At 44.0% G+C, this 12,079-nt stretch overlaps 1 protein-coding gene across 2 annotated transcripts in view; it reads right to left on the minus strand.

Moving 5' to 3' along the window:
* Positions 1-12,079, minus strand: part of PPP1R16A (protein phosphatase 1 regulatory subunit 16A) — a 45,173-nt gene that overhangs the window by 19,620 nt on the left and 13,474 nt on the right. For both annotated transcript variants that reach the window (XM_069096986.1, XM_069096988.1), the window contains one exon: positions 8,506-10,192. In XM_069096986.1, the coding sequence (XP_068953087.1) occupies positions 8,506-8,884 (379 nt within the window). In that variant the 5' untranslated portion in view covers positions 8,885-10,192. The remainder of the gene's footprint in view (positions 1-8,505; positions 10,193-12,079) is intronic.

Below are 12,079 nucleotides of genomic sequence, written 5' to 3' on the forward strand. Positions count from 1 at the left end.
GTGGAGCTTCTTCTGGACGGGAGCCCGGAGCCCAGGAACCCAGCAGCCCAGGAGCCCAGAGCCCAGAGCCAGGAGGCAGGAGGCAGGAGGCAGGAGCCTGGAGCCCAGGTGACTGAAGTATGACTGGAATGCTGAGACTTTGTTTGTTTGTGGCTTGGTTGAGCCTTGAATTCCCTGCAGCGGAAATAGTGAAGGAGCTAACATGGACCAGACCCTGTGAACTTCAGTGTAGAGCAGGACCTGCCTAGGAAGCTGGTCAAGGAACTGGGAGATGTCTGCCATTGAACCCAGGTGACAGTCTGGTGAATCCAGGTAGAATCTGGGACCATGGAAGGGGATCCAGGGAATCTGAGAACAGTCCCCAAGTCAAAATAAAGAAAAGACCTCTCTTGGGTACAGAGTAATTATGGAATTATAGTTTACTAGTGACATAAGGGGTGAAGGGGTTTGTGTATGATACTTAGTAATTGATTGATGAACAAATAGGGTTTTGCGTATTATACTTAGTAAAAGACTTTGCTGAATAAGTGACTGATTGAGTTAATCAAAACTTTGCCCCATGAGTAGAAGACTTTGACTATGTACTTTGAGACTACTGATAAGTGACTGATTGAGTTAACCTAAGAGTGACTATTTTACTTTGAGACTATGTTGTAAATATTATATTGTGATTTTCTATGATAAATTGTAATATTGTGAATGCAGTACCTTGATTTTCTGTGGATGTTTTGCTTTTGCCATGGAACAAATAGAGTGATCACTATACTGTGTAATCAGAACCTTAAAAGCTGTTCACAGCAGCATTCTGCTGGGAAGCTTCTGTGCATGGCATTGTGGGTTGCCATTTCCTTCCCCAGATCATTTTACAGATGAGGAAACTGAGGTAAACAGGGTTACGTGACTTACCCGGAATAACACAGGGCTAGTGATGTGTGAGGCCAAATTTAAACTCATGAAGATGAGTCTTCCTGATTCCAAGCCCAATGCTCTATCCACTGTGCCACCTCGCTGCCTGAATTATTATTGTTACAATCTTAAAAGTCAGTTGGTTTATGTGCATTCACAGCAGTATCTTTAGATAACTTTGTTTTGTTCTCCTCACTGCAATTGTTTCTCTCTATAGCTTTAGCAGTTCATTCTTGAGATGACCATTACTCCTAGATAAATTTTAGCCCTTTTTTCTGAAACTTTTGAAAATTTAAGATGCATGTCAGATTCTGTTTGCCTTCCTCTATCACAAATTCTAAGATGGATTTGTCTGTCCTCAACAACCAATTCCTTCCTTGGTGGTGAGAATCAATCCAGGAAAACAAGTACCTTCTGGTTCCTCTGCCTTTTGAACGATGATATAATCAATAAAGCAAATCAAAAAATGCTCATGTGCACTGCTTTGGAAGAATTCTATTTGGGAAGAAGGATTAGACATTTTTCTGTTTGGCCCCAGATGGCAGAATTCAGAACTACTAGTGATAGATAAAGAACTAGTAGTGAGGGTTGACAGATAGCACAGCGAGTAAGAGCACTGGCCCCAGAGTCGGGATGCCCTGGGATCGAATCCGGGCTGATACTTAGCACCACACCCAGAAATAACTGGCCATGTAACCTTGAGCAAGTTGCTTAACCCCAAATGCTTTTAAAAAAAATTAAAATAAAAAAAAAAGAACTAGTAGTGATAGATACTGAGGCAGATTTGTACTTGCCATAAGGAAAAACTTCCTAGTAAGAACTATCCAGAAAATGGAGTGATGTCTTAGGAAGGGTTGCCTGCCCATCACTAGAGGTCTTAAAGGCTGTATGATCACTTGGTGGACATACTGTAGAAGTAATTTAAAACTTTTCAGGGATGCATTTGATTAGACAATGACTACTGGGATTCTGAGATTTTGTGACAGTGCAACACTTTCATTTTACTGATGGAAAAAGTGATGTTTTACTTTCTCTCCTATTTGATGTATGTGAGTTGTTTCTCCAAATAGCCAATAAGGTTCCCAGAGGCAGGAATTCTTCTTTCCTTCCTTCTGGAATAAGTCTGAACACTGAGTTTAAAACAGCTTAGGTTGGTATGGAATGAACTAGATGGTTGCTAAACTCCCTTCCAACTTGGAAATTCCATACTTCGTGATTAGTTCATCTGAGCCTTGTGATTTGAATTGATCAAAGGCAGTTAGGCATTTTCTTTACCTTCCCATTTATCTCTGTCAACGAGCTTAAAACAGTAGGACCTTTCTAAGGTTCTTCTGAAAGAGTAAAAGACAGGCTTAGGAGCCAAGATGGCAGTGTAGAAGCAGGAAAACTCTCTGTGCTCCCCCCACAACCACCTCAAATACCTATAAAAATGACTCTAAACAAACTTTAGGGCTACAGAACCCTCAAAGTGACAGAGAGAAACAAATCTCCAGCTGAAGACAGCCTGGCCAGTGGACAGGAAGGGTTCATCACAGCCTGCTGGGAGCAGAGCCCAGCGGCTAGAGAGACGTTGGGAGAATAGATCACCAGCAGCTGTGGTGGTTTCCAGAATTATCAACCCATAAATGCCAAAGGCAAAGTGAGAGGTCAGTGTAGACTTTGGGAACAGGGAGTCCAGGAGTGTGGTCCAGCCTCTGTCCCTGGAGGGAGAAGCGGCTGAGGCACAGTGGCCACTGACGCATGGCTGCTTCAGAGCTCCTAGCCTGCAGATTGTAGGGGGACCAAGCAACCGTTCTAGGGGTAATTGCTCTTGCTTTAACTTTCTTGGATCTGGATTGCTGTCTAGGGTGGAGGTCCTGGGGTATGTGACCAGGTGCCAGAGCCTGTAGAGGCTTCTGAGAGGGTACCCAACTAATAGCTCCAGCAGCTGCAAAAACCCCAGTGATTTGGGACAAAGCTCTCTTCTCTGAAAGCAGAGTTCTACTGTGGAAAAAAGCTCAAAAGTCAAGTAATTGAGTGGCAACATGAGCAAGCAAAGGAAGCAAAGCAAGCACAGCAATCCTACTTTGGATTCCTTTTCTGGGGACAAAAAAGATCAAAACATGGAACAAGAGGAAGACAACAAAGTCAGAACTCCTGTACCAAAAACTTCCAAGAAAAATATGAATTGGTTACAGGCCATAGAGGAGCTTAAGAAGGATTTTGAAAACCAAATAAGAGAAGGGGAGGAAAAATTAGGGAGAGAAATGAGAATGATGCAAGGAAATCATGAAAAGAGAGTCAATAACCTGACTGAAGAAAATAACACCTTAAAAAATAGACTAACTCAAATGGCAAAAGAGGCTCAAAAAGCCAATAAGGAGAAGAATGCTTTAAAAAGCCAAATTTGCTTGATGGAAGAAGAATCTCAAAAGCTCACTGAAGAGAATCATTCTTTCAGGATTAGATTGGAGCAAATGGAAGTTAGTGACTTTATGAGAAATCAAGATACTATTAAACAGATCCAAACAAATGAAAAAAATAGAAGGCAATATGAAATATCTCACTGGAAAAACCACTGACCTGGAAAATAGATCCAGGAGAGATCATTTAAAAATTATTGGACTACCTGAAAGCCATGATCAAAAAAAGAACCTAGAAATCATCCTTCAAGAAATTCTCAAGGAAAACTGTCCTGATGTTTTAGAACCAGAGGGCAAAATAGAGGTTGAAAGAATTCACCAATCACCTCTTGAAAAAGATCCCCAAAGAAAACTCCTAGGAATATTATAGCCAGGTTCTGGAGTTCCCAGATCAAGGAGAAAATATTACAAGCAGCCAAGGAGAAACTATTTGAGTATTGTGGAAACATAATCAGGATAACACAGAACCTGGCAGCTTCTACACTGAAGGATCAAAGGGCTTGGAATATGATATTCTGGAGGTCAAAGGAGCTGGGATTAAAACCAAGAATCACCTACCCAGCAAAACTGCGTATAATATTTCAGGGGAAAATATAGTCATTCAATGAAATGGAGGACTTTCAAGCATTCTTGATGAAAGAGTAAAAGACAGAAAGCAGCTCTGTGGGTCCCTGTTCCTCTCCACAATGCCTACGATGCTGCCCAGAGTTATGTAGGGAATAGCTTCCAGTATAGAGCACACTCTGCCTATCCTTTCTTCCAGTATCTTTTCTGTCACTGTCCCTTTCCAAATCAACAAATGCTTCTTTTAATGCCCACTCAGGGCAAAGGCCCTATATTCATATAAATTCTCTTGTAGTAGTCTTAAATAATCCCTCTTCCTATCTCCTCCTGGTCCCTCTCATTCTCTGTTTTTCCTCTCAAAGCAGATGGGACCGGGGCCTTATAATGCTGAGACTGCAGAGCATGGTGGGTACAGTGCTGGGTGCAGCATTCAGGCAACACGTGCTGGGCTTAAACACCATCCCCATACTTAGCAGCTGTGTGACTTCACTCCTCTTAGCTTTATCCTTATCTGGGATAATATGAATGATGATGATTCCTAGAGTACCTGCCTCATGGTGATTCCCTCAAATGACATAATATATGTCATGTACTTTGCAAATCTAAAAAGGATATATGTATTTATATGTGTATATGTGTGTATACACATACACACCCCCCCCAACTACCATCCTCCTCCTCATGACTATTAAATCCTATGGAATAGTGGTTACACACTGTTCAGAACTTCCCCCTGGAGGTTTTAGGAATATCTCTAACATTAGGATCTCCACACCTAAGATGCTAGACTCATGCCCTGGACTTGAGGATGGACCTGACTCATGCTCCAGGACTAGAATTTCTGAGTAAAGGAAATGCCAGTGAAACTGTCCTCTACTGCCTCTTCTCAAGCTTGTCATGAAGAACAGAGGGACCTGGGAATTGTAGCCTGTGGCCCAGGTAATCTGGTGATGCGAGGAAGGAGGGAGCTAAGCAAACCCTTGGAGTTTTGGTTGAACCTGTGCGGTCAGAAATACAGGAAGTGTAAAAGAGTTTGTGAAAAGCAGCTACAGTTAAGAAGCCTGCCCAGTGAAGAGAAATACAACTCCCCTTTGGAGATTACAATTCTATAGTGCTTTAAGGTTTATGAGGTACTTTCTTCACCACAATGTCTCCAGGCTGCACTCTAGACTTCTTCCACCCCCACCTTGGGTGCTTTTATCCCCTGATCACTTCTAGTTTCCTCTTATGTGTAGTCTTCCTCCACTCGAATGCAAATTCCTTGAAGGCCAAGTTTGTCTCTCTATTTATATTTGTATTCTAGGCCCTTAGCACAGTACTTGGCACACGGTAAGCCTTTAATAAATGTTAGGTGACTGACTTTACTGTATAAGTTATTTTACATATATGGAAACTGAGAGTTAGAAAAAGGAAATGAATGACCTAGAGTTACAAAAGTGATAGTGATGGTGATGGTGGTAATACCAACTAACATTTATATAGCACCTAAAGATTTGTAAAACACTACAAATATCTCATTTTATCTTTACAACAATCCTGATATTATTATTATTTTGCAGACAATGAAACTGAGACATACAGAGATTAAGTGACTTCTAGAGTCACATAATAAGTATCTGAGGCAGGATTTGAACTCGGGCCTTCCTGACTCCAGGTCCAGTTTGCCATCTACTTCACTACCTGGCTGTCCACTATATGGATAGTAAGTGGCAAAGCTGATACATAAACCCATGCTCTGATACATGCTCTTTGTGGTATGATACTGAGACTGCCAAAAGTCTTTTCTTTCCTGTCTTCATAATCTGGCCCTGCCCACAATGACCGTCTTCCCTGCTCAAACCAGAATTCAGACTGCTACTCTGCACATCTCCAAAGATGTACAAACTAAGGAAGGAGTCCTATACTGAACTGATGCAAAAGTGTATTTGTGAGAGAAGGCAATCCTTTAGAGGAGTGTCTGGCTCACCAGTAACAAAAGACCTTCATGCCTGGGAACCTTCCTCATAAATGGTGGTAGCAGTATCCTCAGGTCCCTATGGAAGGTGGTAGAGATAAAAACCTTGCCAAAAAGTTCAGCAGGAGTAAACTCTGGGTGCTGTTCCTTTTCTCCTTAGGCTATCCCTTATACCCTAAACACAGTGTATACCCTAAGTGGAACATTTCTGCAACTTTTCAAGCTGTGAAGTAGATCAGCAATTTGAGAGTGCCACATAGCATGGCACCTCTGTGCCACCGGCCAGAGGTTGCTGACCCCCAGCAGTTCAAACTTCTCAACCTGCCATTCAAGGCTTTCCATAGAGTGACCCCACCCAACCACACCAGCCTTATCTTTCCAGGTTTCCCAGACACACCCTCCACTCCAGCCAGACTAATCTTTTCCTCACAGCTAATTGAATCTAAGCTATATTCATTCATGCGCTCCCTCATCTGATTATTTAATATGGAGAAATAATAATAAAGCTTTACCTTAAGATACAGGTTTACTTTTAAAGTTATTTTTGGCATTCTCATGGCCCCTCCAGCTCATCTCACCTCCTTTATAAAGCCCTTTGGACAGCCCCAGCCTACAGTAATCTCACCCCTTCTGACTTCCCCATTTATTAACAATGTTAAATGACTATTTCCAGTCTAAATAATGTAGGCCTTGGCTATACAATGCTGGTTACTGCCTCATCTGGGTGGGTTAATCTAGGGGAATCTATCTTCTCCTATCCCACAATGATTCTAGAACAGACTAAAAATTGACAATTGTTTTCTAATTATTTCATGGATACTAATGTTTCCTCTCCAACAGGCTCTAGGTTAGGACATCAAGTTAGGAAGTCCTAGGTTCAAAATCCTGCTTTAGGCATTTACTAGCTGTGTCACCCTAGACATGTCACTCTATATATCTGTGCCTCAGTTTCCTCATCTATACAATAAGAGGGTTGGACTCAGTGGCCTTTAAGGTCCCTTCCAGATCTAGATCTATGATCCAATGATATGTGTACTTAATCTATTCAACACAATGCACAGTTTAAGAAACACTAAATGGGTCACGAGTGGGAAAAGTTTAAGAAGTCCAGCTCTATATAAGGTACAGTGTAATAGAAAGAATACTAGACCAAAAATTACTAGGCATTAGGACCTTGGGCAAGTCATTTCTCCCTCTGTAAAGTGAAAGGGATGAACTTGATGATTTTCATGTTCCCTTCCTTCTCTGACACCATGTGTTTAAAATTCTAAATTACTATCTTAGTATTACTTTGCATGGGGCTGGACAAAGAGTAAAGCCCTTGAGGAATACTTGTAGTAGAACAGCATATTGGAAACAGCTCTGGATTTGAAGTCACCATGCCACTTAATAGCTGTATGACCTTAAAACAAACCCCTTTCACGCTCTGGGGCCTCAGTTTTCTTATCTTTAAAATGAGAATTGAATCAGATGATCTCTTGGGTACCTTTCAGCTCTCAAGCCCATGAATCTATGCTTGATGTATAGTTCAAGGGGTGCCAGATTGGCAAAAGCTGAGGCCATGGCTAGAACTAGACCAGAGAAAGGCTTTTCTCCAACCCCACTCCTGTTTTAGACACTCTTCTGATTAATAGGAGGGCTTGGGGCGGCCAGGTAGCACAGCAAGTAAGAGCACCGGCTCCAGTGTAGAGAAGACCTGGAGATTGAATCCCGGGCTCAGACACTTAGCACGCACCCAGAAACACCTGGCTGTGTAACCTTGAGCAAGTTACTTAACCCCAATTGCTTAGGGGCGGCCAGGTGGCTCAGCGAGTAAGAGCACCGGCTCCAGTGTTGGGATGACCTGGATCAAATCCAGGCTCAGATACTCAGCACCACACCCAGAAATAACTGGCCGTGTAACCTTGAGCAAGTTACTTAACCCCAATTGCTTTAAAAAAAAAAAAATAGGAGGGCTAAAGTGTCAGTGTATATGCTTCTGTCTCTGAGGAGGAGGACCTAGGGAGAACAGCAGCTGTCCTGAGGTAGGTCTGCTCCCTTCTCCTCTGGAAACCCTCAGAGCCTTTCCTCCCTCTTTCATTGCACAAAGAGTGATCATAAATCATATTTAAATATAGTTCACAAAGAGCTCACAACTACCCCATGGAGAGTTAGCAAAAGCATTATTATGCCCAATTTGCAGATTAGAAATATGAGAACTAGAAAGGTTAAGTAACTTAGAATCCAAGGATCATAAATCAAGAACTAAAAGGGACCTCAAAGACCATCTAATTCAATCCTCTCATTTTGCAGATAAGAAAACTAAGGCCTAGAAAGTTTAAGTGATTTGACAAAGGTCACACAGGTGGTAAATTTCAGACATGGGAACTGAACCCAAAGCCTTTGCCTCCAGAGTCAGGGTTCACTATGCCACTTTCTCAGGATCATACAGCTAGTACAGGGCAGAACAAGGATTTGAGTTAAGACCAATATTCTTTTCACCACACATCTGTTGTCCCTAATTTGGCAAGCTGAATGAAGGAAAGCTGACTGCCCCACAGCAGGAGTCCAGGAAAATAAGCTGCATCCCCATATGGGATGTTCTGGCTCATTCCCAATCCACTCAGGGAACCAGAGGCCAGAATCTTATATAGGTTAGAGTGACTCCCTACCTAGAGGCACCATTCCCAGGACCCTTACCTTCTTCTAGGTCATTGCGTGCCGCTGCTTCCAGCAAGGTGATACTTGGGGGAAAGAGTACTTGTTTCTCCTTGACTCCAGCAGTGGTTTTACACTTCTTTTCCACACGACCCTTCTTGCCCTGGGCTTCCTTCTCAGCCTGGGCCCACTTCTTCAGTTGTTGGGCCCGCCTCTTTTGTGCATGCTTAAGCCGTTCTTGGGTGCCCATCCTGCCCACCATGGGCATCTCTGCCAGAAGCTCCAGATGTTCAGCCATGGTAAAGGGCTGCCTCCAGGTAAGTTGGGATAAGTCAGAGTAAGGGAGGGGAGGGAACAGGCTAGCCTGGGCCTGGACCCAAGGGATGAGGCTGGTGGCCTGATCCAAGCTCTCTGGGGGCATCCCCTGCCCAGCGCCTACTCCTCCTTGGGATTTCGCTGTAGCTGTTGATCAGTTAGCTGCTCCGTAGTTTGAGCCTTTGGCCCCAAAGGCAAGAAACTGCTTCATAGTGCTAAGCCTGGCTCTCAATAATGCTACCTAGACAGTCTGTGGGGAAGGCTGGGGTCCAAGCAGCAGTATATCCAAATGACTCAATCCTAGTCTGGGAACTGGTCACTATCTGGCCCCCAATCCACAAAGCTCCCCAGTTCTGGTTCCTGAAGACCTAGACCTCAGTATCCAGAGACTGGGTGGGGTCCAAGTACCTCTCCCTATGACAGCTGGGGAGCAGGTAAAAGGAAAAGTTGGGCAAGCAATCCCCTCAGTGCCCCTGACGCTCTGGGCTGTCACTGTGCCGATTTAAGTTCAGTGCCAAAGGCACTGAAGATCTATACCTACCCCCCCCACCTTGTTCCTGTCTCCTGTCACCACCCCCCACAGGGTCAGGGTGCACAGCTGGTATGTGTGGTGCACAGCAGGCAGGATCCACTCAACAGGGAAGCAGTCATTGAGACAGAGGCCAGTCTCAGTCCAGGGTCTGTTGCTAATTACCCTGATAAGAAGGCTTCAAAAAGCTTCAAAGCTTCCCAAGCCACTAAAGGTCAGGGGAAGGGAGAACAATCACCAGTAAGTGATGGTCCCTCCAAGGGTCCTAGCAGTACCCCTGATCTCCTCCTTCCAAGTCAGAGAATCAACAGATCCAACCAGAGAGCTCCCCATCATCAGACCCTCTCAATCTTCTGCTCCTTTCTCCTTCTGCCCCTCCCAACTTAGTCAGAATGTTGAGCTTTCCAGTGTCAGTTTATAGCCCCCATTACCATCATAAACTGATGGAGTGCCAGTGGGGCAGCTCCTCCCCAAAGGGAGGGAACAGGAGATCAGCTATCAATGGAGGAAGGGAAGGAGGTTGTCAGGATGGTATGCTGATGGGGTCTTTCTCTGCCAAGCTCTAGAAGCTTCTCCTTTCCAAGACTTGAAACTGGTATCTGTTCCACCAAGGTCTTGCTGGAGCTGGGCTGGCCAGCTTGCTCCCTTCTTGGTAGTAAGTCGATTTGCCCAAGTTTTCTGGCTCCTGTCCAGCAAAGGAGTGGGCCTTTCCAGCACAAATGCAGGGGAGGGTGGGCAAGCAGGTAGATGCACAGGTGGGCTGCCAGGTCAGTGTTGTGGCAGCACCTCAACTCCTCCCCAGTGCAATATGCCTGGGTACACACTACCTTTTGCTGCCCTGCCACCCCACTCACGAAGACAGACAGGCAGGTGGCTCCCACACACCTGAGGAGGAAAGAACAAGGAAACATCAAAGAAGGCATGGAGGGGGAGGGGAGAGGGAAGGAGGGAGAAGGCGTCGGCCCTCTCAAACTGACTGAAAGGTGGCCAGGTCAATATCTACTGACAGACACAGTTCAGACAATAGCATAAGATCTTACTTCCATACAATACAGGCCTGAAGTTCCCCCTTGTCCCCCGATCCATTCTCTCATTACAGCATACCTTCCTTCCCTCTCTACACACCCTCAACAGAATGGAGAGGGTTCTCATTCAGTATGAACCTATGTCATGTTTTCCTGGGGTGAGGCAAATGGAAAGCCACTGTTTAAAATGTTTTAATGCCCTTAAAACCCAATTGCCTGGTGAATGAAGATCAAACTCCTCACTTGGACACTGAAGACTTCCCACAATCTACCCTCCTCAAATATATCTTCAGTTAAATGAGAGTGCTGCCTGCCTCTTAATGTATGTAACCCATGCTTTCCCATACTGGAGCTTTTGCTAACTGTCTCCCATCCTAGAATGTCAGCCTATTTTCACCTCCCTACCCTTCTGCTGTCCATCAATGGGCTGAAATCCTACTCATTCTTTTTTTTTTTTTTGCTTTTCGGAGGGCAGTTGGGGTTAAGTGACTTGCCCAAGGTCACACGGCTAGTTTTTGTATTAAGCGTCTGAGGCCGCATCTGAACTCAGGTCCTCCTGACTCCAGGGCTGGTGCTCTATTCACTGCACCACCCAGCCGCGCCCCACTCATTCTTTAAGAGCAAACTCTAGTGCCACCTCCTTTATGAAGCCTTTCCTGATTCCCTTTCATGAAAGTCATCTCCACTTCATCAAAACTCTTATGACATCTTGTACACCCCACTCTCTGTAATATAGCTATTTCTGTCCATATGTTGTCCACACTATTACACAGATAAGAAGGAGGAGGGATCTTGTCATTGGTAGGGATACACATTGCTATATCCCCAATGCCCAAACACAATGTTTCAGACTTAGGAGGTACTTAATGTTTGTTGAATAAATGAATGAGTAAACAAATAACAGAATACTAGTACTGGGTGAGTGCCAGACTTAGATTCAGGCAAGTAGGTTTCAAATATCTCCTCATACAAAATTGTGTGACTGTGCAAATCACTTAACTTCTCAAAGTCTCAGTTTCTTCATCTGTAAAATGGGGATAAAAGTATTTGCACTACTTAGCACCATGGGATTACTGTGAAGAAGGTGCTTTGTAAATCCTAAAGTACTACATAAATATGAGTTACTGTTGCTATCTAGCCTAGAATTGAACATCTCAGAGTTGGAAGGAACTTCAAAGGTCTAGTTCAACCTTAGTTCTAGTATATTCAATCCACTTTACCACAGACTTGAAAAATAGGCATCCAATCTTTCCTTGAAGAAACTCTAGTGAGGAGAAACTCACTACCTCCCACAGGGGCTCATTTCACTTTTTTTTTGGAGGGCAATTGGGGTTAAGTGACTTGCCCAGGGTCACACGGCTAGTTTTTGTGTTAAATGTCTGAGGCCGCATTTGAACTCAGATCCTCCTGACTCCAGGGTCGGTGCTCTATTCACTGTGCCACCTAGCCACCCCTAGCTCATTTCACTTTTACATAGCTCTGTTAGAAATTGCTTTTTTTTTTTTGCACAGAGCTGAAATCTTTCTGCCATCCCTATGCAGTGTAGAACTAGGATTTAAAAAGGACAAATCTAAGCCCTTTTTCACAGCTAGTTCAAATGCTTAAATACAATGATGACATCCCCCTAAAGTTTTCTACACACTAAATATATTCCGAGAATCTTCAGATGCCACAATCACAATCACTCTGGTCATGCTCCTCTGGACATGCTCCGGCTTATCGATGTTCTTTCTACACTATGGCACGG

Source organism: Petaurus breviceps, unplaced genomic scaffold, assembly GCF_028583685.1.
Source record: "Petaurus breviceps papuanus isolate PSGF00001 unplaced genomic scaffold, PetGlider_PUasm1.0 350, whole genome shotgun sequence".
Classification (NCBI taxonomy): domain Eukaryota; kingdom Metazoa; phylum Chordata; class Mammalia; order Diprotodontia; family Petauridae; genus Petaurus; species Petaurus breviceps.